This window comes from Bombus pascuorum, chromosome 6, assembly GCF_905332965.1.
Source record: "Bombus pascuorum chromosome 6, iyBomPasc1.1, whole genome shotgun sequence".
NCBI classification, from domain to species: Eukaryota; Metazoa; Arthropoda; class Insecta; order Hymenoptera; family Apidae; genus Bombus; species Bombus pascuorum.
This window is the reverse complement of record NC_083493.1, coordinates 12,498,858-12,523,157: the sequence shown is the minus strand read 5'-3', so window position 1 is coordinate 12,523,157 and position 24,300 is coordinate 12,498,858. Positions and strand designations below refer to the sequence as shown.

The following is a 24,300-nucleotide window of genomic DNA, read 5'->3' as shown; positions in this document are numbered from 1 at the left end:
CAATTATGTATGTATGTATATATATATAGTGTGTGTGTGTGTGTGGATTTGCTCTTGATACAACTACGTATATGGATTCTCAGTTCAAGAATTTTAACTTAACTGAAATTCTTAGTTAAGAAAGGAAGAGAACGAGAGTGACGGTATCGAAGATGAATTTTTCCACGTTAATTTCACGATTTCAGGAATGTTACGTGCCATTGCAGCTTTGTGGATTTCCATGAAGTGAATTTTGACGCCGCAAATGTGAATTGTCCAGGAATGAACACAAAAGGATTTCGATAACAAATTACATCGATTAATTGAGAATTATCGCTGATTGCTATGTATAGTCGTTCGTTAATTTGCATATTTACATATGTTTTTATGAGAAGGAACATTGCCGAGACAGGAAACTGCTCGTTGTTTCTGTTCACTCAGTTTTATCGACCTCGAGTAATTTAATTGAATATTAGATAAGTAATATTTCGCAATTTGTAAAAGATTGAAAATGAACAATGAAGATTAGAAATTGAGATTTATCATCGCGTTTGAAGAGTGCCAATTTATCTTTTCTCGTTTGTTAATTTTAACCGTTGTTTATTACTTTGAAGCTCAAGTTCGTTTAATCAAATTTGCCTTTCCAATTTGTTGTTCTATCAAAGTGTTAAATAATTCGAATCTTACATAAGTAAGTCTTTTTGCATTCGTTTTAAAATTATTAACTGCTCCACGAGCAACAAACCAGACTCAGATTCTCCAACACAGATACACAACACAGTTATGAAATATATTATCGAGAAATAAGATCGTCCGACAGGCCATACCTTCAAGTCCAATTTATTGATCGCTCACGTTGGCTTCATTACACTTTGAAAAATCGATATAAGAAATATATAATTATACTTATATCACCGTATAGATAGGTATATGTATGTGTATATATATATATATATTTATTTTTTTTTCTTTCTCGCTTATTTTCCCAATATCGATACCTATAATAAGATAAGAGGAAAGAGTAAAAAAGGAAAGAAAAGAATCGAAATGTTTCTGATGAAACGGAAGATATTATAGATGGACTAGATACTAATAACAATTTCTTTGCCTTAAAATAAACGTATCTCATTCGATTCGTCAAAATATATATTTCTACATACGTGTGTGTGTATATATATATACTATACGTGTGTATACATATATATATATACACCCTAATCTATAGATATGCGTTTCTCCGTTTAACACGACTCGTTCTTCTCGTAGTAAAAATATTTTTTGGGTTTCATCTTTGGGCGATCATCGTTACTCTATGCAAAGGTAGTTAAAAAATAATTCGAACCTTGCTCGCGGCAACGTGGAAAATTGGACATCCTGTTATGCGCGTCCCTTCGATCAGGCCATTTCAGAGATTGCAGCGCCCCTGAACGACAAGAGCATCGCTCTTTTACATTTGCTTTCCTTTAGCTTTGTTTTCTCTCAATTCGTTGATAGATCAACGTACGTTCGATGTTTCGTGCGACAGATTTCGTTCTCTCTCATGACGACTCACACGCGTTACAAAAATAAATGGTAATTTGTTAGCTACACGAACCGGAGGACGCGGATTCTTCGCTTGTCCGTGTTCGCGCGGTTTCGTTATTTCAACATCGAGATCACTTTGAAAAAATAGACTCCGTGCGAGGATTAAAACGTGAATAAATTTTGACAAAAATACGCTCTATGCTTGTAAAAAGTTGAATACGAGAAAAAAGTAGAAAGGCTAGAGCCTTAAACAGCTGATAACGCTAGTAGTAACTTCAGTGATTATTAATGGAACAATTAAACGTTATCGAGATTAGATATATTGATACATCGAATACGAGTAAATAGAAGGATATTATAAGATTATACCATCTTTGATTTGTCTATAGCTCGTCGGCTATCTTCACCTCGAGACATCTCGCTTTGCCTCTTCTATTCGAAGGATCATAGGATCTTTGTTATTGGCAAAAAGTAGGAACCTCTCCCGATAAATTTACCATTGGATTTTCGAAAATACTTCCGGGGAGACAGACACGAGCTTAAGCCTCTTTCAACAGCACCGCCTTGTCGGTATATCGTACACTTCTCCGGTTCATCGCTTTGAACTGCTTTCGCCGCGAGACGTTCAAATACGCGACGAATTGGCGCCGAAATGAGTAACCGTCTGGCACTTTTTAATCGCATCACCGTCGACGCAGAGGGCCTCGAACAATAAACGCTAAAATAACAAATGCAAAATGTAATCTTCCTCGCGATATCTTCTCACGAAGCGATGCTATGCCGAACACATTCTGAAACGCACGTGCACAACCGAGATGGTTACCAAAAAATGGTGAAAAATGAGATTGGTTCGTTGTTGCGCAGGGTCAACGCAGACCCGCTCACATCATTAACAGTACCTAATAGAAGGAAAATATCTTAGCAGACATAGGCTATGGTCCTTGGAAAAATCGGAATTCTTTGTTCGCGCGCATCCGAAGCGCTTAGATACGAAACAGAAACGTAATATTTTCACACGGAATGCGATAGGAGATCAACGATTCACTTGACTTGTTGACGCGGTGCCGGGCCGGCAGGTGGTAATGTCAAGGAGTCTCTTTTCTTTCTGTTGACGCGACGTCCAACGTGCAGTACCACGTCCCCGGCTTTCACGGACTTGAACTCGGCGATCGCTTCGGCGTGCGTCATACCGTGAAGAGGTTTCGAATTTATCGACAAAATTTCGTCCCCTGGAACAGGGTATTTCGTTTCATCTCGAATCGACGATAATTGCATTAAGACGTTCAAAGAATTATGGCAATTACGATGATATCGTACCTTCTTTGACGGTTCCAAGATCAGCAGCCTGGCCATTAGGAAAGACTGTCTTCACGTAGATTCCCATATTCCCTCGAGGACTATCTGTACCGCCGACGATACTGAAACCAAGTCCTTTGTGTCCAGGACCTTTTAGAAATCTGGCTGTCAGTATCGTGAATGACGCGCCACCCTTGCCTGGCCTTGGTAGGGTGCAGAATCTCGACTCTTCACCCTCGCCAGCTTCGTCGATGTCTTCGAGTTCGGAGTCGGTATTCAGGCCTTCGTCCGTATCTTGCGTACCCTATGGAAAGCAACAAAGAAGTAGCGAATGATAAACGATCAATGATGGTAAAAAATCTTTTCTCGTTCTTTACTCACTTGCCAGGTCTTCAAACCGGCGCCGGAGGAACTAGGAATATTGGCGACGCTTCTGCTGTTCATTCGTCTGGTTGTCTTCTTACCAGGGCTTCTATCAGCTCCCAAGCTGGACGGCCCTTCTTCTTTATTCATACACGGGGAACCAGGTCCGTTGGAATAATTGTTCACCTGTCCACCGACTTTGAAGTCGGTCACCCTCTTTCTGGGCGTCACCCTCGGTATGTGAATCTCCTCGAACGACGAGTCAGACTGATTTCTATGCTTCAAGTTCTTTTGGAAGTGGACGTTCTCGTACGAATGATGATCCCTCGTCTCTGAGTTGCTCCTCGCCAGATGCCTGTCGGAATGGGGGGTGACGGATGGTGTCAGCTCTGACCTATGACCTCGCTGGAAACGAATATTTTCGTACGAGTGATCCTGCTGTCTGCCAGCGTCACGATTCTCGGAATTGCTCCGTTGTAATATTCCCCTGGACCTTGGGCAACAACCGGGAGACGAATTGGAGTACAGTACGTTCTCGTACGCGTCCTTTTGGCTATGATCGTGACTCAGTACCGGAGAATCATAAGCGCTGCTACTCTGTGAATACGTGAACGTCTTGTTGTTGTTGGTCAATGGGCTGCTGCAATTCGGAGAATTTGGCACGCTGCCCTCTGCCAGCGTTTCGAGATTGTCATGGAAAGGATAAGGTGGAAGGGAAGTCGGTTCGCTAGAATCGTATTCTCCGTCAAAGTTTTGACTACTCGACGAGGTCAAGGGACTGGGTACGTAGAAATTCGACGCGTTATCCTTTTGCGAGAACACCTCCGTCACGCTCAGAGCCTTCCTCTTTCGGATGCCAGCGTTTATCTTACTGAATTTGCTTCGTAACACGTGCTGAATGTCAGCGATACCCTTGGTGGTACCTAAACAATTCTCGAATGTTAGTTTCTATTTGAATTCGTAACTGGAATTAGTAATATTAGTAAATAGAAGGATATAGACAATTACCTGGCAGTCTTAAGGAGCTAGTTTGTAACAATTTCTTCGGTGAACTGCCATCCTGAAGACTTTTGGCAGCAGGTGAAGACTCTCTGCTAGTCGGGCTGGACCTCACTGGTTGAATAACCCCCTGGGTCGTTCCGCCTTGTATCAGAGCCTCCTGAGGTTCCGAAGTTTCCTGAACTGAACATCTCCTTCTCAATTTCCTCCATCGTTGACTGATACTCTTGTTCCATAAATTCAGGTCTGTAATACAGCAAGAAGAAAATTTCGCATGACTAGCAGCCACAGGATGCGTTATCTTCCGACGACTGACTGCGTCGAGGCTCGTTAACGAAACGGGACGATCAAAAATTGCTTGGAAAAATAGAGAAAAGAGACGGCTTCTTAATCATCGGAGTTAACGACAGGAAACACTTATCTGTTGCCTGCGCGAAGTGGAACGACCTGTCGTTATTTATCGAAGATAAACTTGAATCTTGATCGAGAAGAAACAGAGGCGTAGAAAAAAAGAAATAGAATTATATCGATAACGATAACGTTATTTTTAGTACGATCGTTACGTTACGTTTAGAACGATATGAATATTAAAAAAATCATCACGATTCTTCGCGTCGATATCGCGTGATCGGATCTATATCGGACACGCTTCTAGAAATCTAAACAAGACAGCTTAGATATGTTTTCGGAAAACTAGCTTTCAGAAACTTCTTCAATTACAATTCAATATAGTTTCCATGTTGTCGTTGGTGAATCCACGTGAATACAAAAGACGATCGACGTTCGAGTCCTGCTCCTTTCACCGATTCCATCAAGGGTCATGCCCCTTCGACTTCCTCTTCCTCCTTGGGCGGTAGTAGCTGCAACGACCTTGGGAAAAGCACGCGCATAACCACCAACTCGTGGTTTTCTTCAGCGACGGAAGAAAGTCAACGTCATGAATAATTAATCGAGATCGATGAAGAGCATGGTCGTGAGGTCACTGAGCTTAGACGAGACGTTAAATCGACTAATTACGTTTGCAACTACGCGTCGTTTTTTCACTTGCAGGCGATCCATGCTGAACCGCAACGTGTCACGAGGACAACGTGGACAATGACGACGATAACAATAAGGACGACGACGACGACGACGACGAGAAAGAAGAGACGAACGCGCCGTTGTCCACGACGATCGTTGCCGACATACTGGGGCGTCGGTGGCGGCTGCACACGCCATTATCCACAGTTACAGTCATCTTACAAAATGCACTTTCACTTGTCGACGTATCTGCGGATGCGCCCGGTTTTGCGAGGCCTTTTTCGTTCCGCACCAAACACCGGACGTTGCGCTTCGCGTCGTTGTGTCTTCCATAGATTACAGAGAGTATCCTCGAATCTTTCGTTCGCGTTGCAAGCGAAAATTCGTCGAGCGAACAAATTTTCCAAGCGTTCTAATGTTACATGTTATCCTTTTCTGGTATTCGCGTGAACTATACGCGTATACAGTTGATAGTACTGGAAGAGATCCAGCGTGTCGATCGATAAAGCTTCCCCCGATGTGTCATGTTTCGCTCATTCACGTCGTCCGATTTAGCAAGGTAAACCGCGCGTGAGTAACGCGCGTTATCGAAATCCTAGTTCCTCGTTCATTTTTAACGTCCTGCAGCTCGAGTAACGAGAGTCAGCGTTCATTATCGGTTACGTTGTTGCGGAATGACACCCACCATCGACGGTGCGCGAAATCAATATTTTAACGGGGAAATGCTTGTGTGTACGTGGAGCGTTAATTAAAATTTGCCGACATTGACGAACTTGGTGCAAATGAGTATCGATTGCACCGAAAAGTGGGACCCGCTTTGAGCAGATTGGCCGAAAAAACATCAAGGACAGAGCGGAGCAAATACGTTTCGCAATAGGTCGATGTTGCTGATAATCTTTCTCGATCCATCGACCAAGATAAATCCGTTCTACGTTTCGACACGACAGGCCTTGTCGTCTTCCTCTTCGTGTCTTCGCCTTTACAGCAAGAACTTCGACAGCTTGCAATCCTCCGGATGTATGAGCATTTGCAACTCTAAACGAAGCAGCTCGGCGTAGAAATAACAGAAACCAAGAATCAACGCCAGCATGCTATCAAGATGTCGGAGTCGAAGATCGAACGATGTGATAACAAATAAAAGATGAACGAATCCGGAAACGGGAAAACTCGAGCGCGACCGATATCCGAACGACGCGACGCGACGCGACGCTTGAACCAGAATTTCAAAAACCACAGAAGTCCACACTGTACGCGGTCTCGACATGAACTGAAAGACTGGAGGTTTACGGTTAGCCGTGTGCGTAAGGCATTACGTGCGTGTGCGTAACAGACTGTATACACGTGTGCAGCTTGGTACCTGTGCATACAGGGTGACGTGGAATAAAGTATCGAGCGTGTGCTCCATCCCTTGGAACTTTCGTGATGCGAATTCCTTGCGTAACTTGGCAATGACTCGCGGACGAACTCCTATTTTCCTTCAGTACGATTTCACGCGATAAACCGACAACTACGATTCTTACCCACCATTTTTCTATGAATTTCAAACGATCACAAAGCAACGGTACACCGTGTGTACGATACTTAAATGCAGAATATTTTTGTCTGAAATATTCTTTTCGATAAACGATGAAAATTTTCGTTTCGTTTCTAACCAGATTCAACGTTTTTATTTCGGAGTGGCACGCGGTATACGTGAACCGGTAAGTTGCAAACTTACCGCGCAACAACCGAGACAACAAGCTCTGAGAGCTATTTTATTTTATTTCATATTTCACGCATTCTCGTTCCACTTTAACCACGAGTATCCCAGTCGTTTCCACGGGGTGGATGTGCGCCGTTTAATCAAAGCGTTCAGAAAGAAAACGGAGAACACTTTTCCGTTCACCGTATATACCGCTCATTCGTAGTCCAATTGTGTACTGATTGTGGGAACCCTTCGTCGAGTGTTGGTGAACGGTTTCTCCGTAGCAGACGTACACACGCCAGCAGCCCTGCACAGTCCGCGTGTATGTACCTATTAATGTGCATCACGGCTGCATGCACACCCTACATACAATTCTACTCGTGCGCCTCATGGTCGGGGCGGGTTGCATTATTTTCTATAATAAAGTGAATGTACGTTGTTTGTGAGAGTTGAGCCAGGAAGGTGGACACGCGCGTAGCCAGAGACGTAACTGTCCGACGCGTACAGAGTTCAATAATCTTCGTACTGACGCCAGTCCCGATCGTTCGCGAGCTTCGCAAATTGTTTTTGTAACGGTACGCGCGATTTTCTGTGTCTCGCGCGTGAAAGCGAGATGCTACAGCCGCCAAATTCAAACGTCGTCGATCAAATTCTGATTCTTACCGTGCATAGGTGAGAGAATTATCGTCGAGTAAAGACAATCGACTGTTTACAGTTTACAAGAACTATGTTAAAACAACGATGAACGTATATATCATCTATTGGTCAGAGTTGACCTATATTCGATTCAGATCTTTTCAAACGCGAAACGGGCAACATACGTAAGTAAGACGCGATAACACGCGTGAAAAATGAATCATCTTGTGGAATGATGCATTGAGTGATGTGTGTTTTAGAAACGATATAGTGGCATAGAGTGAGATTAAAGATTAAAGCGATTAAAGTTTATTTGATTCACTATATATATGTATAATGTATCAACTTAAGAGAATATATTGTAAATCTGTTCATCGTAACACGAAATATGCATGCTTTATTTGAGTAATTCCTTATTTGCATAATTCTCTCTAGAAATATTTTCAACAACTGCTGCTCAACTGCGCAAGTAATAGCGAAATATACCAGACATACGGCTTGAATATACACTGTATATACGTGCTTACCTGTTTCAAAGTACATTTACAAGAAACGACATGCGTGTGAGCTCAAGTCGAGTGAATATTTCTCCTATGGCTCATTGTGCCTCGACGCCTTCTACGACTGTTGCTATCGTGACACAGTTTTGAATAGGCGTACAGAAAGGCTTTTCGTTTCGAATATTTAGCGCTACGCGTTTGCATAATTACATAAAAGAACTCAGATTTAAAAAATTGTACATTCTTATGTCTGGAAATGAATCGGCGAAATGTAAATGTCTCTAGCATTATGCGCCGCTGATCTATTGAACTTTCGTACGAATCCCTGTCTCTTGAAATTCCCGATCTTTTATATGCTTCCATATCGGTCATTAAAAATGATCGATATCTTGCATCCCGTGTTTGACATAATTGATATTAGTTCATATAAATAGAACAGATATCAATCCGTGCTCGCAACCACTCAAACTTATAAATTGGGAAGATGCAGGAGATATATTAACAGATACTTCTACTACGCGTACGATATATAGCACGTGAACGCAATATCTGGCGATCGATCAAGGTTTTGTCAATCTCGTACATTAAACTCGGCCGTGAGACCGTTTCAACATTTGTAGTAAATGTTATCATCGCTGTAGCGATTAGATTTCCCAAAGTAGCTGCCGATCGGCGAGAGCGTAAATATTCTTCTCGTACGCGTCAACGCAGGAGGAAGACGAATAGAGGTTGAAGAAGAGAGATAGGCAGAAGAGCGAGGAAAACGTAAAGATGAACAAAGAAAACAGAGGACGAAGCAAGAATGAGAGGAACGAGTAAGGTATCCTCAGTCGCAGTTGAAAACGCGTAGTCTAGTGCATGTGAGGAATGCGTAAACGGTAGAACCGTTTTCTGAGGGAAAAGAGAAAGAAAATGCGCTTGGAATCTCGACTACGCTCCAGAGACATTGATAAAAAATATCGAACGTTTCGTCATCGGTTAGACGATTTTTCTGAAAAATCTTAAACACCACACCTCCTCGTATACAATTTCCTCTCGCTTTGTCGGCACATTACGATACAATTCGTTTTTAATCACTTGGCTGACCGGAGTGCTTGCGAATTATTTTTTTCGATTATCTACCCTGATTTCGTAATTTCTTCGCAATTCTCAACTTCTCGGTAGCGATATGTGCATAATTCGAATATGCATTACGCGCGCGTAGAGGGGCGCGTCATTCGAATGTTTCCGGTCTCACCATCCTCGCGAAGGAGAGACAGTTCTAGAGAGTTCGCGTATTACTGGTATTTTTGCATCGCGCAAGGCCAATGACGCGTTATAGGAACGATGCCACTCGTCACTGATAATGGATATCACATGCCGCACGTTCGCCGCACGTTTACTGCGTTCGCTTCATCGTATGGAACGTGTCAACGTTTGATGCGCGTCATAGCAAAGCCTTACTGGGAAACGTTGCGAAAATGGATACGACTTTTGGCTGTTTTAATCTCAGTGTATTTTGTAGTAATAAATTGTCATCGATTTATATCGATTGCCATTGCTCGACCTCGATAATTCCAGATTCCTGCGTAAATTGCGCTCGTCGATCTCGCAAAGAAGATAGATCGAACGCAGTAGGAAATAGCTCCGTTAGAAAGTTTCTTCTTAGCAGCAAAACTATCGTTGCAAATAGAACAGCCGTGTAACCCGTGAAAGCCAATTACGCTATTATTATGCAAGTGAATGGCTTAATTTCCAAGACAAAGGTGCTCTACAATATTAAACGATCGAAATCTGTGGAAGCTTCATCTTATTAATACGGTTCGAGAATGGTTCGAAGGGAATAGTTAGAGAGAAAAGGATGTTAAAATAAACGTAACAAGAGAAATGGAAATCAATTTACATAGATATCGTAGGTGCGACACGCTGTCTCCGTTTCCATGTCACTCGTGCAACCAGTTTTGTCGACAGCGTGAATAGTTCGGAACTTGTCCGCGGAATAATCGACTAACTGTATGCAGACAATGGCTGAGGCCACTCGGCACGCATCGTTGACTCCAATTATGCAAGGAGTTCTCAACTTGCCGCCGTTACCGCGATTACATAGCCCCGCGTTTGTCCATTATCGAACCTGTTAACGTTTTATCGTTTAAATCGATACGTTAGTTGTCCATAATTTCATTCGTATCCTTTGATCGTTTTACGATCGTAAGAATGTTCCATCACAGGGTCCATAAGTTCTTCCGCGTCATTTTCGACTTGTAACGAAAAGCACGAATCGAATGGTGGAGTGCGAAGTTGAGTTCAACGCTGATTTAGTACAAGGTTTAATCATCGTCAAACTATTATTCTTTGACCTTAAGCCAAGGAGGAGAGCAAAGTTTATTCCACGTTTCGACATTAGTAAAAAAAAAGGTATCGTTTGCAGCGGGAGATTGCACCGAACACTAATGAGAAAGTAACGATAGTAACGAAGCTTAAAAGCAGGATAATAAAATATCCATTATTCCAGGCTCGCGTGTGCGTGTCGCAACGCGTCGAAATAGCCACCACTGAAGGTAAACTTTCATGGAAAACCGCTCTCTATCGCTGATTCCTCAACGAGATCGATTCATAGCCACGAGGAAGTATTTTAAATAGAAATTATTTTCTCGTTTCACAGCCGATTCCGTCAAAAATCTCATGCTCGTTTCGATATGTTTCTATAGAACGTCACGTAGCGAACGTTCATACAATGCTCCGAATTGTAGCTTTCTATTTACTTGTTGTTTGATGTTGGAATTATAAAAAGTTAATTGTACTAATTACGAACGATGAAAAGCTGCGCAATCTCTGACGCGTTCTCTTCGCACGACCGGTTGTCTGCATCGAAATGTACATTCGAGTCGGCGTTTTTTTGGACTGGGTGAAAATCGAAAGTGGCCATTTTTGATCGAAGAACGCGTAAAAGTTCTTTCGAAGAATGCACAAATTACGTGCGGGTGCACGATGCGTGACGCAAACGTCTGACGAATACCTCGTTCCCTGTTTCCGGACGAATTATCTCGCGACCGTTCTAGTCTCGAGCTTTCTCGCGACACCGTTACAGTCGACGCGGTAAAATATTACTTAAATATTTATGAGCGGCTCTCGAATCGAGAGTGTCGCGCGAAATGAACTAAACGAACAAGACAAAGAAGAGAGAGATGAAAGAGCGACCGTCGAAGGCAGGAAGATGAAGGAAACGAAACGGAAGAAAACGCGTTGCACGAGACTCAAGAAGTGTGGCGCATGCTGCGCGCGAGCACAATGCTTTTTAAGTGGCCGCTACGATCATGAACGCTGTAAAACGCTGGTGTCAACGTTCGCTAACTGAAGAACAGGATCATTCGACAGGAAGTACTATCTTTTATACACCGAATTTCAATCAGACGGAACTCGACGGTTCGTAGCTCGCATCCGGTCAACGAACGATCGATAAGAACGTGTCGCTGGATACTAAACGATTACCGTTCCAGTTAAAAAACGAATAACGGTGTTCCCATGAATATGCGAAAGTTGCTTGAGACTTGAACGATTGATTGTGCAAGATCGAGACTATCAAGGAAATATTGTACCGTTGAATGTACCTTCTTCTTGTTAAAAAATTGAAACTTTTAACGAAGAGAATTTCGAAATCGGATTGTTTAATTAGTTAGCTGGAGCGTTGCTAAATCGATTTCTATCCCTTTTTTTTTCTATTTTGTATGAAACTGCATTCGTTCGAGTTCGTGTAGAAATTCGAGCAACCAAATTTTCAACTTCCTTTCACTTCGCGAGAAAGAAGCCAATCATCGAGTTTTCTGTCGGACACAATACCACGACGTTTCTTGGAGAACCGGTCGACGATGGTCAAATTTACTCTTTTGTTCCTAATGAACAAAAGATCCTCGATCCCTCGTTTACGCGGATATTCTTCCAAACGGAGCACGCGATTAAGCAATTGTCCGCTTTCCATTTTGCACACCGGGAGATGTGTTATTACTCGTTGCGTGACTCTAAAAGATTCTACATTTTTAGCGAAATCACCCTCCTCGCTGTTTTCAATTGTTGCAACAGGCGGACTGTCACGCGAGATACGCCGTGTCTCTTCCCTATGGGCATCTTATTGGCTGCCTTCTTGGAATTTCGTCAATTAAGCTCCGCGTCGCTGCAGGAATACGCTATAAGTAATAATTTCAGGGTTGACGGTCGCTGTGAATTGAATTACTCTATTACCATGGCAATTTGTTGGCCTATGGTGTAATTCGACATGTGACGTCAGTCGAATCACCATGTCACGTGGGACGTGAACTGTGTTTGCTCGAACAAAGAACCCGTTGATGTTTCTTTAAAACACGGAAATCGATCGATGAAACTCTGAACGCGATAACGATGAGGGCTCACGAGGGCGGAGTGACGAGATTGAAGAACGAAGCGAGCTCTCTCGGATTCTCACGTACAACGTTCCTTGTAACATTCGCTCGAATATCCGCGATGAAATCTTTCTAATGCTCTATGTGAAATTATAATAGATATATCGAAACTTTAATCTCAATCGTTTACGGTCTCAGCTACGTTCAACATTTTATCGTCAAGAATTTGTATTTAATATATCAAACTCGTTAACCACGGAATATTTTCTCGTCTATGTTAAAATAGCTATATTTGGTGATAAGGTAATTATATCCGTACGACGTTATTTCATGACGAATTATGTCGTCATACCCAATAGGATCGTTTATTTGACATATTACTTGAAACATTTTGTCTTAACACGGTTAAAAGATTAAATTCGAACACTGTTCGTATGTTGTGCGTAGTTACACTATCTATTTACGTTGATATATTTCTTTCAGATTGAGTCTTAGATAATGTAATGGAACGTGTTTCAAGTACAGTAAGTGCCGATAAATAGTCCATCTCGAAGATTACGTATCAATGACAAAATCGTAAAATTTTGATTTATACGATACCACATAGCTCGCGACAAGTTCAAGTATTTGTTTGTCTGTTTCCGTTTTAGATCTGATTCCAAAGTCCTGCATAGAAGGGAAAAATAAATCCAATCGAAGTATAAGTAGATAAATTAACATCACGTCACGTGCCATCACTCTGTAGCTTATTATGTTTATCTCGTGTGTTCGTCACGCAGTAAAGTGAGTTCCCCTCTTTCAAAATAAAATGAAAAGAATTACGTAATTCATACTCGTTTCATACGCGATTTAAACGGAGTTAGAATGACAATTTTTCACGCTGGTGGCATACACCGCGACGTAGACATCGTAGCATAACATACATTTTTTCCACGATAACGTCTCTTTCCTATGGAATAAAACGAGATAAGCAGGCGCCTGTTGGTGAAACGCCATTCTGCTTCGATTCGATGTCAGTCGCCTTCACAACGACCAACGCACATTTAATTTCTCAACGAACAATGGCTACATTTTCTATCTTCCGGCGTCGTCCCATTTTCTCCGTGAATCATATACGGTAATCAAGCATGGAAGTAATTTTCTGCGAGTACGATCTTTCGTCTGATATTTCAGCTACATAAATCGTCCGAATTTTTATACCGAAATCGTTTCGATTTTCCAAAAAGTCAAAAGATGAAGATTCAGATGAAAAAAAGGAGCGATTTTTAACGTTAAGGTTCATGCTTTGTTAAATGGAGAACGTTCGCACAAAGCGTACATTCGATCGATTAGCTTGACATTATCGCACTCGAGTATAAATAGCGGTAAACGAGGGTTTACTATCTTCCGAATGAGCGAACAAAAGTCAGCGATTTCTCTGAAATCGCCGCAGATTCTTGACTCAAGCGAGACTTCTAAATTCGAAATAGATTGCCTTCATAGAAACCGAAAACGCGCAGGATTCTTCGAAAATGTTCGAAAAGCGATTTCCCGTGTTTCCCGAACTGCAGCAAGTTATGCCAGGGCAGAGAAGGCCGAGCGTGAGAAAACTTCCCCGAATAATGGAGCACAGTCGCCGAACGAACCTCACACACTCGTGCGTCAGCAAACGTGCTCGCTCGCTCACTCTCGTATAGTTTGAGTGCTTGTAATTAAGTGCATAACGAGGCTTGTTTACACCGAGTCGGGTCCTCGTAATCTTCAGAGCCGCTTAGTCTGCCGTTTTAATCGGACTCTTCTCGGAACGGAATTTATGGCACGCCCAATGGTGCACTTACGTATATACAATAGCGAGTCGCTGGCATGTTCGCGCAACAGAACCATCGATGAAATATATTTCCAGTCTATTTCAAGTAGTTGCAAACTATTCGAAATTGTCAACAACGCGAAACGTGCAAAATGAATATTATATTTCGTTCAATGTTTGACGAAGTTGTATATGAATTAAATATATGGAATTCTATCAACGCTTTATTAATAAAGCGTTTCAGCCTAATTATAGAAATAAGTAGAAGCAGAAACGAGAAACATAATTTTATTAATACAACGATTATTTCAGACTTACGACCGAACAGATTTGATCTTATCATCATACCGGAAAATTATTAGAAAGTATACTAACGTAAGAATGAAAAACGACTGAGATAAAACTCAGTGGGGAGTACGGTGTACAGTGATTAAACGATTAAAAGCATCCATGATTAAACGATCAGAATGTAAAGTAAATGCAAAATGCAAAAATATCAATTCGTCAAATGGATCATTCGTAAATAGCCAACTCCTAGAACACGTCGCATCTCGTAAAAGTTTTGACATTTTAAGCGTGGGTTATTCCAATCAGCGTACAGTTTTAGCATTCGTAGCAACTGAGTAAAGAGAGAAAAATTCGGCGGACAAAAGAGCGAGCCGGCGTAGTCGAGGCGTCTCGCGGAACGGGTAAACGCGGTTGAACGCGCCGGGGTGAAAATGTCAGGCATTTACCACGGAGTTCGACACAGATTTCTCTCACCTTTCGGAGCGGGATGCCCTTCCTTCATCGAACAACAAATATCGGTTCCTGAGAAAACACGAAGCGTACCGGCAAAAACACGGGAATCCTTATCGATCTGTTTCGAACCACGTTGCGTCGTGCCAATTTACTCCGAGTGTCACTTCAATTGGATGACAACGAACATCGCGACACGAATACCGATAGAGAAAAACGCACGTGAAATGTACAAACATCATCTAGGTCAGTTCAGAACGAAGACACGGTTACGCGGTCGCGGTTTAACCGTGTTTGTTATAAAAATGTTGGCGTTGCTGCACGATGCACGAGATTATCGCACCGGTGCACGATACCTTACGTAAGCTCGTCAAATTTCACCGAAAGGTTAAGCGTTCGCTGGCTGAAATCGCTCTACCGAAGACACGGCCGCGTTACCATGCTTATCGAAGAAGAGATCTCTCACCTTTGTTGTCGCAGACGTCACAGAGCACCATCTCCGGAGGTAACAGACTCGCGTGTGCATCCGACCGCGTGATCGCGTCTGCACTGAACAACTTGGCACGCCCGGAGGACGCTGGTCGGCACGTCGACGACAGGCCGGAATGGGACGAAGAGGAATACGACGAGGAACGGCGTGCGCGTATCGACCAAGTTCGATAATGTGTAACCGGCCTCGTTGGAGGAACGCGTGTGGAAGGTACTCGATCCCCAACACGTAGAACTCACAACACGGTTAAGAAACGACACGGTTAAACGAGAGGTAAAATAAAAGAATGTTTAGACGAGCATGCATCGGTGGTTGCTCGATTCGAAACCGCAAAGGATACTTAGACAAGAACGGAAGTAATACTTAGAAAGACGAAGAACGAAGGAAGAGGAAAAACGAGATAAAATGAGGCAGATGGAAAATGAGAAGATACCGATACGCACGAACAACGCGAATTGCATCGATTTGATCGGCGTTAAAAAATGCTAGCGGTTTGACAGCTAGGTTTGCACTGAGGAGCGCAACATCGGCCCATACGCCGGACTTACGGCAGCATTGATGGGTCTGCTATGCTGGTTGATGGAGGGGCGAGGGGAAGAACCCTGCGTTTCATTGTACGCACACCATGGGCCACCATGGAGGGGCAGGAAGAACGCTAGATCAATATTAGGGCGTAGACTCAAGGGCAAGGGCCGTTACCGCCTCTATATACATCCATGCGTGGGTTTGTCTTGTGCAGTTAGAATGCCTGAGCATTTCGAGCACATCAGCTAGCCACATCATCGATGCACACCGATCGATCGGTTCGTCTATAGAATCTTTATCGAATGCGCGGCCTATTGTTCTCTCCAGATATCTACCGTTCTTCCGGTCGGCGATCGCCGCAAGGAGCATTTGTAATCTGCTCACGGCGATTGATGGTCAGCAGGCGTGCTTTTTGCATTACGTTCCATTTGCCTTGCGTTTCGTTTACCTTGAGTTCAGTCACCGTCTCTGTGGACTCGTCGGAAATTCCGCAAGTTGTTGGAACGAAATCGAAAGAACCCTTAAAAAGGGGAAATCGCAAGAGTTCATTCGACGATTCATAGGACGAACGTTTCGTAAACGTTTATCGCTTCCCGCGTCCCTCGCGATTATGACGCAAGATTACATGTACGCAAGACCCGTCGAGTCGGCACAACTTTTTGCGTAATCATTTTTATAAAGCCGCACAGGACGAGGTAAATACCGATGTGTACAACAAGGTTTGCGGGTAAAAGCGTTGCTCGGCGAGGCAATCAAATCGATCGCGTGTCATTGGACTTTTAATAGATTCACAGGCTCCTTTAACGTATACGTGTAAGCATACCGCGCACGTTCATTTCTGAAATTTCATTCGCGTGAATGCGCACCAGAAATTCATTAATTTGGTAAATGTGCAATCACGTTCGACCTGAACGACGTATGGAATTAAGGCATTGCGAAAAAGTATTTAACACGACACGCAAATGATGCGTTACTTATTCGTTTATTTTTAACGTCGCGATAATTCTGTAATTTATCGAGTATATCTTACGAAACGGTAAAAGAAACCAGAGTGGTTTAGATTTTAGACCTCCTCGTAAGGTTTCTTTTTTCTCCCGAAAGGCGAGCATCGCTGAACCTAATCCGTATCCCATCGAGTTTTACGAACAAGCCTGAAATTGTAACGCGATAAAGTATTTTCGTGGAAAAACGTCAGAACCAGCTTCTTTTTCCGAGCATGTAAGCACAGACAAAGTAAATCCACGTGTACGGAAGATAACCGACAGATAAGGATCATCGTGCATCGAAAGGAAAAAAGCAAACGGTCGGTTGCCGCTCGAGACTTTCATCACGGAATCGAAGTAAATGGCTTGTACGAGAATCGATGCCAGAGAGAAATTAGACGCACGGTGGATTTGTGCCGTGAGAATCGAGGAAACAACCTCTGATCATTGATAAAACGATCGCACGGCATACCAAAAACGTTGCACGCCACGATCAGCCTTTGGAATAGGCGAATTTGAAATTTTCGAGAGTGTGCTCCTCTTGTTTCGCGATGAATTGCACGGAGAAACGATCAGTCGATAAAGTGGAACAACGCTAGAAAGCTCGAGCGGTCGTCGTTCTCGAGTTGTGCTACAAAAGCGAAGAATCTGGCGTGTCTGTTCATCCTAGCTAAATCCATATGTTGGGACATATGTTATTAGGGATACGCTACCCTGACCTACACTAGCAACAAGAGCGAGAAAGGGTCCCCACGAATGTCTAAAAATAGGGGTGCCCCGAGCTAAGGGATTAATGGCCACGCTGGTTGTAATTTTAAACTTCGGCAAACGTTGCTAATGCAATCTACCGGTTTATGAAACGTACCCTTTAAGCAACGCAAGGACGTGACCAAAGGGGGTCATCAAAATGACCAGCAGATATTTCAATGAATCTCACTTAACGTTGACATCGGGTTCGTGTGCGTTCATTGATATTATACACGAACTCGAATGCTCTTTTAAGGACTGTCAAAGGAAATTCCGACGAGACGAGTGAAACGATAAAATTTAAAGTTGTTATGGATTTGAGCATCGATTATCGTCGATTTTCGAAAGACGAGTCTCTTTATCGTAAATTATCTTTGACGCGTTGTATTAGTATTCCGAAGAAGTCAAATATCTCGTTTATCCATTAACAACGATAAACTTTTGCTTCTCGGATACCCGAAGTTATAGCTAATCTACGATGTGAGCAAACATCGACTCGCTCACCTTTTCGCTGATCCTCGCTGTCCGAATGGAGTTCAACATCGTGTAGCCTCATCGATTGCACGAACCCTCGCCAATGACTTCGTGATCTTCTTCTCTCGTGCAAGTCCAATTTCAGATCTGCCAGTTGCTGGTCAGACTCTTTCAACAAACCGTCCAGGATGTCCGGTCTATCGAGCTCCTTCGCTTTGATCTTGGAATCTGCCGTGGCATTAGCGACATTCGAATGATCGTCGTCGTTCGACGATGCTTCGATTTCTTTCTCCGTGGTCGTGATATTCTTCGAATCCTCTGGAACGATATCGTTCGTCACGGTATTGTCGGCAACAGTGGCATTCACGTGCGTGTCGCTGCTACGCCTATTTTTTGACTCTTTTCTTCGTCGAACCGGAGGTCGTGGATGTACTTCCTCGGACACAGCGAGGCTTTTTCCTTTCTCCGGTTGCTTGGAATCCACGCTAATCTTCTGCGATACTTTACTCGACACCCTGCCGTTAACTTCCTTACCTGCTCTCAGGTTCGACGCATTCCTCGGATTATTGTATCGATCTTTCAGTGATTCCCGGTTACTTCGAGACGCCTCCAACAGTTTCTGTGCGAGTAATCTCGTTTTATTAATTTCCGTCCCGGCTTTCCTCTCGACTTTTTCGATCTCGTATCTTTTTTCGAACTTCTTCTCGTTGGAGCATTTCACCCCGGTCCTTGGGGAGCCATCAGGAGTTTGGAACATCTGTTGTATCTTGAAAATATCCGATCGAATTTTCGCCGAGCTTGAGAGTTCCGTCTTCTTGTTGGACGGGGAAGATTTCGTTTCGTTCTTCGTCGCCACTCTGGGACACCTTTGAGCCGGTGGCGTGTTCCTCAGTCTCTCTAAATCTTTCAAATCGGCCAACATAGAGCTCTGCGTTCTGACCGATCTACTGGAACCGTCGATGGCGATGGTTCTCGGTCGATCTTTCTCCGTTCGACCGATCTTTTCCATCGGTATCAGTGCCGGATCGACGAACACCGTGTCTCGAATCTGACTGATGTTTCGTAGCCTTGGCGCGCCGACCTTAACACCGGTCGTCCTCATAATGACCTTTTGCATGGACTCGATGTCCCTTTCACGAGCCAAACGTCTTTCATCGATCAATTTAGCTCGATGAACGTCGATTGCTGGCACAAACGGACCGTGGTATATCGGACTATTAACGGAGGAAGCTGCTCGTGAATTGGACACAGGATTATTTGGCCTGCTGGTTCTCAGCGGTGACATCCTGACCAGCTTCGGTGCATCCCTGGGATCGTCGGTCTGCAAACTGCCTCTGTATACCATCGTTCTCGCTGGTTCCGCTTCTGCAAATCAGTTACCAGCGTCGACTTTTTACGATCATCGTTAAGTCATCCTCGCGTATGTGCCTCCATCCTGAAAAACAAAGATTCGGTGTATTAATGGACGCTCGCCGCCTGAGGAAACGTGTGTTTTATTATCTACTTAAACGCATATTTGAAGCGACAGGCACGAAGATGGTAGATCACCGTCTTCCGTTCCAACGGAGAGGGGAACCATCGAGCTACGTGAATCTTCGAGTTCATTTCCGTTCTTCGGATTCACACGAGTGGACAGATGAGTTACAGAGAAAAAAAAATTATTGTCATAGAATTCCGCAATTTCCTCCGTCTTTCCATTAATCGAATCGTACACGATCGATCGGATAATTCAAATAGGAACCGATCGATCGTTTCCGGCGACAGCGAATCCCGTAATCTTTTCCAGCCCATTAACTTCGCGTAACTGTTAATCGACGTAAATTATAATCAGGAGAGTCGGTTGTGCGCCATGAAGGCTCCGTGTCTAAGAAGTCGGTGGGTGTCACCATGTAGGCAGTGACCCGGCCATCTTGCGACACGTACGACATCGACATGTAGGTGTAACGCGCTAATACGACAGTCCGCGACCGTTTCAACGCGTCTATCTACCTGTATTTTAATCGTTCTTAACTCACTGCATTCTAATTACGCGAGATGGGTTGTCGGGGGTGACACTGGACGATCGTGCGGCCGTAAATGGACGCCGAGATCGATCACACGGAACGACTGTTACGTTCGTTCGTTCCATTAGGACCGATCGTGTATATCGCTTTGCCTGGAATGCTTCGGTCGGTTAGCAATTGTTATGCCGCGAATATCTCCGTTCGCTCGCGACCCGTTATTTAACGCTTTGGATTTTGTCTTGCTCGAAGGGTCGAGCATCGATTATTCATTGATTTTTAAACGTATCTCTGGATGTTTGCGATGCGACGAATTTCTAAACCTTTCGCGACCTCACGCGTCGCATTTGCATGTTTTTTACGATTGAAACGAAGTCCATCATTAGGCTAGTCAGTCTCGTTACTCGACGTTGACGTCAACTCGATTGTAAATGATATCGTTTCTTTAGATTCTTCGTGTACATTCGAAACACCATGCGTTACCGCGTGCAGGTTTTTTGCGGTTTACGATCGAAGGAAAAAAGCTGCGCCTCTGCTGCGATGCACACGCGTTACTTCATGGATGTTGCGTGGCTCGATGAAATAACGAGACTCTGCCGACGTTGATCAGCTTCTGTGGTTTCTATTCCACGTGAGAGAAATCGTCGTTTTCAGAGATCCATCCTTCTGCTTCCACGCGAAAAATTTCTTCCGTCTGGAACGAACAGTTTCACGAAACGCGTCACGCGACACCGGCCTTCTCTACATATTTCGATCGGTATGCAAACGCGCTACTTGTTGAATCTGCAATTTTGTTCACGGTAACTTATTACGACCGCTTTTGCCTGTCTATCCGTCAATTAGTCATGGTAGAAGAGATTACGGCTGAAAAATATTCTCGTACTGTTTTTCCTTAACCCGCGAGTTTTCCGAATCGAGGTCTAATCCAAAGTCGCCGGAAAATGTTTATCGATAAGCTGTCAGATCGACAGAGCAAGCTTTATCTCCGCTTCCGCTAAGATTGTACAACGGTCGTGTATGAAGTAAACCCGTTCGAACATAAAACAAAAGAGAATCTACGTAATTTACGTACCATTTCCTCCGTGGACAGCGTTTTACGACGCAAGGATGCTCGTTACGCGTACGAATGTCTTCGATATCTCGATTTGGTTACACGGAATATTTTCGTCGTCCTCCTTCGTCCTACAATTCTAACGATAGAAATTGTTCTACGCTCTCGTAGTCGGCCTCTCGTTAACTCTGTAATAAAAAGGTTCATGCATTTTCCATTAAAAGAACGTCACGCTTTATTTCTCCCCGGCGCACACATCCGCTCCCTTTCTCTCCTCCCTTCTCGTTTCTCTTTGTCGTAGCGTTTCGTCGACCTTTCCCTGAGATTTTTAACTTTGCGAAGCTATTCACCAAGCATCTTGGAAAGTGCAAAGGCGGAAATGGCCCGATATTTATTTCCCGTCGTACGGTTCGCCAGTGTTACGTAACGTTTTCCTACGATTTCTAACGTTTTTCATTGTCAATTAAAGATTAATTGGCCGTATATCGAATAAACCGGCTCCGCAGCTCGGATAGAACGTAATTGCATGCTTGTTTTCAATAACCCTTCGTGCTTTCCTTGGTTTATCATGGAACAGAGATCAGAGCTCGGTATACATATTTATGTTGAGAACTTAGCGGATCCGCTTCCTTCGACTAGTGACAGCCATCCACGGTAAACTAGACCGATCTCATGTAAGAGGATGAGAACCGACCAGCATGCCAGGAAATATTCTATTTTTACGCGTTTGCCGTTGATAAAGTTTCAAGGCTTCCTTGCCAGGGTATAAATATTGACCACCTTTGTATTACTCTAAGAGAAGAGTTTACAACGCGAATTACGAAGCCGTAAACCGTGTTTCGCGTGGCTATCGGGTTAGAAAAATGCGTCTTAGTATTTTGCAACAGCAAAGCAATTCAACATCGATTATCTATATCATTTTACACCGACTCTCGTTTTTCACGGCTCTTACGCGATTTTAAAACGGAAGCAACCTCGTCGATCTTCGAATCAAACTCACCCAAATGTTTCGATCCCACGGAGAAATAGCTGCATCGTACGTGCACCCTCGATCGGTCCTTTTTTTCTTTTTCTTTATTTTTTTTTTTTCTTTTTTTGTTTCTTCAAGCAGCAGACTCGAGTATCCACGGGAGCCTAACGCGAAGCGTAACGCGTATCAGGAATAATTTTCACATTATCGCGTCGTAACAACTGGCACGGAACCGTCCGTGGTACGGAAGCGGCGTCCACACGCGGTTCTAATCCTCCGCGCCGAAAACAAACACTTTCTAGAACGAGACTTGCTCGTGCACGTGATCGTGGTTAAAGCTGGGCTGTTGGAGCGCATCCGCGCTCGATTTCCTCTTCTCCGCAGCCGGATACGATTGCGGAGTCACTGCAGTCGAATGGCGTGGCGTGGAAACGTTTGCAACGGCAGTACCAAGTTGTTTCGTGCCGTAAGGAGCACTGAATGGGTTTGCCAGCGACGAAACATAATCGCGTTTACGGCACAGCTGTAGGTACACCACTCTTTTCCTTTCCTTTCCATGCGAGCCAGTGAAGTACCGGAGAATCCCCACTACGTGCACGCGTACAGCACGAGCGTACACCCACGCGACACCCGGTATACGATCCGTGGGTAGACTCGGTTAACATTGAAGAGGAAAGGAGAAGCCAGATGCCCACCAACTGTCAAATTTTCTTACTCGTTCGTTTGGAATGCGCGAAGTCCTCGTTCGCTCGTTCGTGTGTCGAGTCTCGGTCGATGCATTCTTCGTCTCACCGACGATAATAATCACCTACGCTCGTTATGCGTAGGTATATTAATGTAATTAAGCGTAAATGGTAAGAAGCGACGTTCTTAAGATACAACGGTGATCCCGATTCGAAGACGAACGCAATGTTGAGGAATCCCACGCGGTCGTCGATCCATGCATACGTCGCTGTTTAATCGTTGGCAATTTCTATCTACATGTTTCAGTAGTCGTAATCGTGGTGACGTTGGATATTATCGGTGAATAAATGGTTTCCAAGCGGCAATGAGCCAATGTAACGCGCTAATAACCACCCACGGTCTCGAACGTAGTAACGAACTCCTCGGTAGTCGCAACACCGGATTTACGAGACAAACGGATCGGCACGTTCCTTGGGTACCAGTATCTCAGATAAAGTTGTTCTCCGGGTAAACGTCGCTATTAGCGGTCGCGTTTGTTTCAGCAACTTCTCTGGAAGATCGACGACTTACGTACATTCATCGTTCCGCTGCACGATAACCGCGTCAACGATACATCTAACGCGTCAACTTGCGAAAGGCTAAATCTTAATTCCATTTTCTTCGTTGGCATCGTGGTTTCATTCCAGTTACAATAGACAGCACGAATACTTACGCCACCGAAACGCTCTATGTACACAATATACGTATACAGCTTCATTTCTCCGCGGAACTTTCTGCGAAGCATACCAGTCACCGTGCATCATTGTTCCCTCTTTGACAATAGTCATTATCGGCGAGCATTATTGTTTCCTGGTTCGCAATCGTTTTTTTTTTATTATTATTATTATCATTGTTAACGTCGGCTAGAAGTTGCATAGTCTAAAGTCTAGACGGCATGCGACACGATAATAATGGCATTCTAGACAAGCCCAGAGATGACACAACCTGCCAACAATGACTGCCACGTGCACCGAGACTAAACAGCAAATAGATTCTCTTTAAAATGGAATAGTGTTGATCGTCGATTACGATCGATCGATCGATCGATCGTTTCACGGTGCAGCGCATTTAAATCGGTGGATTCGAGGTCGTCTGGTCTGTGAACGCAGGCCTGCTATCCGGATAGGCTCGCACGATGCAGCGACGCCGAACGTCTAAAATTCACCTCGAGCCCCCGCTATCGCTTTCGATTAATGCGTTGCTCGTCACCGACATTAGTCACCTCGAAGGCGGTCGATTCCTGTCCGAGCGTATTTTGCGCGTTGATGCCAAGGTTGGCCGGTTCTTCCTTCGACGATAAAAAAAATAGTAGTATACCTCGATCGAAAATGCGATCACAGATCGCACGAAATTAACGTCTCGTGGCCGATCCAGTTTCTCTGATACGACGGAAACAACGTACCGTGGCCGATCTTGCGGTTTCATCGAAGCGCAAACAGTGCGCCATCATCCTCGAAATG

General features: G+C 43.9%; 1 protein-coding gene across 2 annotated transcripts; it reads right to left on the bottom strand.

Moving 5' to 3' along the window:
- Window positions 1-803: 803 nt before the first annotated feature.
- LOC132908364 (uncharacterized) lies at window positions 804-22,656 on the bottom strand. Of its 2 annotated transcripts, XM_060962340.1 has the most exons (7): window positions 22,148-22,656; window positions 21,169-21,335; window positions 18,127-19,531; window positions 4,171-4,407; window positions 3,181-4,085; window positions 2,821-3,103; window positions 804-2,732 (listed from the first exon to the last, which is right to left on the bottom strand). In XM_060962340.1, exons 3-7 carry the CDS (start codon window positions 19,439-19,441, stop codon window positions 2,545-2,547), a joined length of 2,928 nt encoding a protein of 975 aa, XP_060818323.1. In that variant the 5' UTR covers window positions 19,442-19,531; window positions 21,169-21,335; window positions 22,148-22,656; the 3' UTR covers window positions 804-2,544. The 2 variants fall into 2 exon arrangements, with proteins under 2 accessions (XP_060818323.1, XP_060818324.1); XM_060962341.1 differs by lacking the exons at window positions 21,169-21,335; window positions 22,148-22,656 and adding an exon at window positions 19,601-19,733.
- Window positions 22,657-24,300: the final 1,644 nt, after the last annotated feature.

Coding starts and splice junctions, on each gene's coding strand:
- LOC132908364 (XM_060962340.1), bottom strand. CDS start 19,441: ATGGTATACAGAGGCAGTTTGCAGACCGACGATCCCAGGGATGCACCG. Junction 3,104..3,180: donor CCGGTTTGAAGACCTGGCAA/GTGAGTAAAGAA, acceptor TGCTTTCCATAG/GGTACGCAAGATACGGACGA. Junction 2,733..2,820: donor TCTTGGAACCGTCAAAGAAG/GTACGATATCAT, acceptor ACCCTGTTCCAG/GGGACGAAATTTTGTCGATA.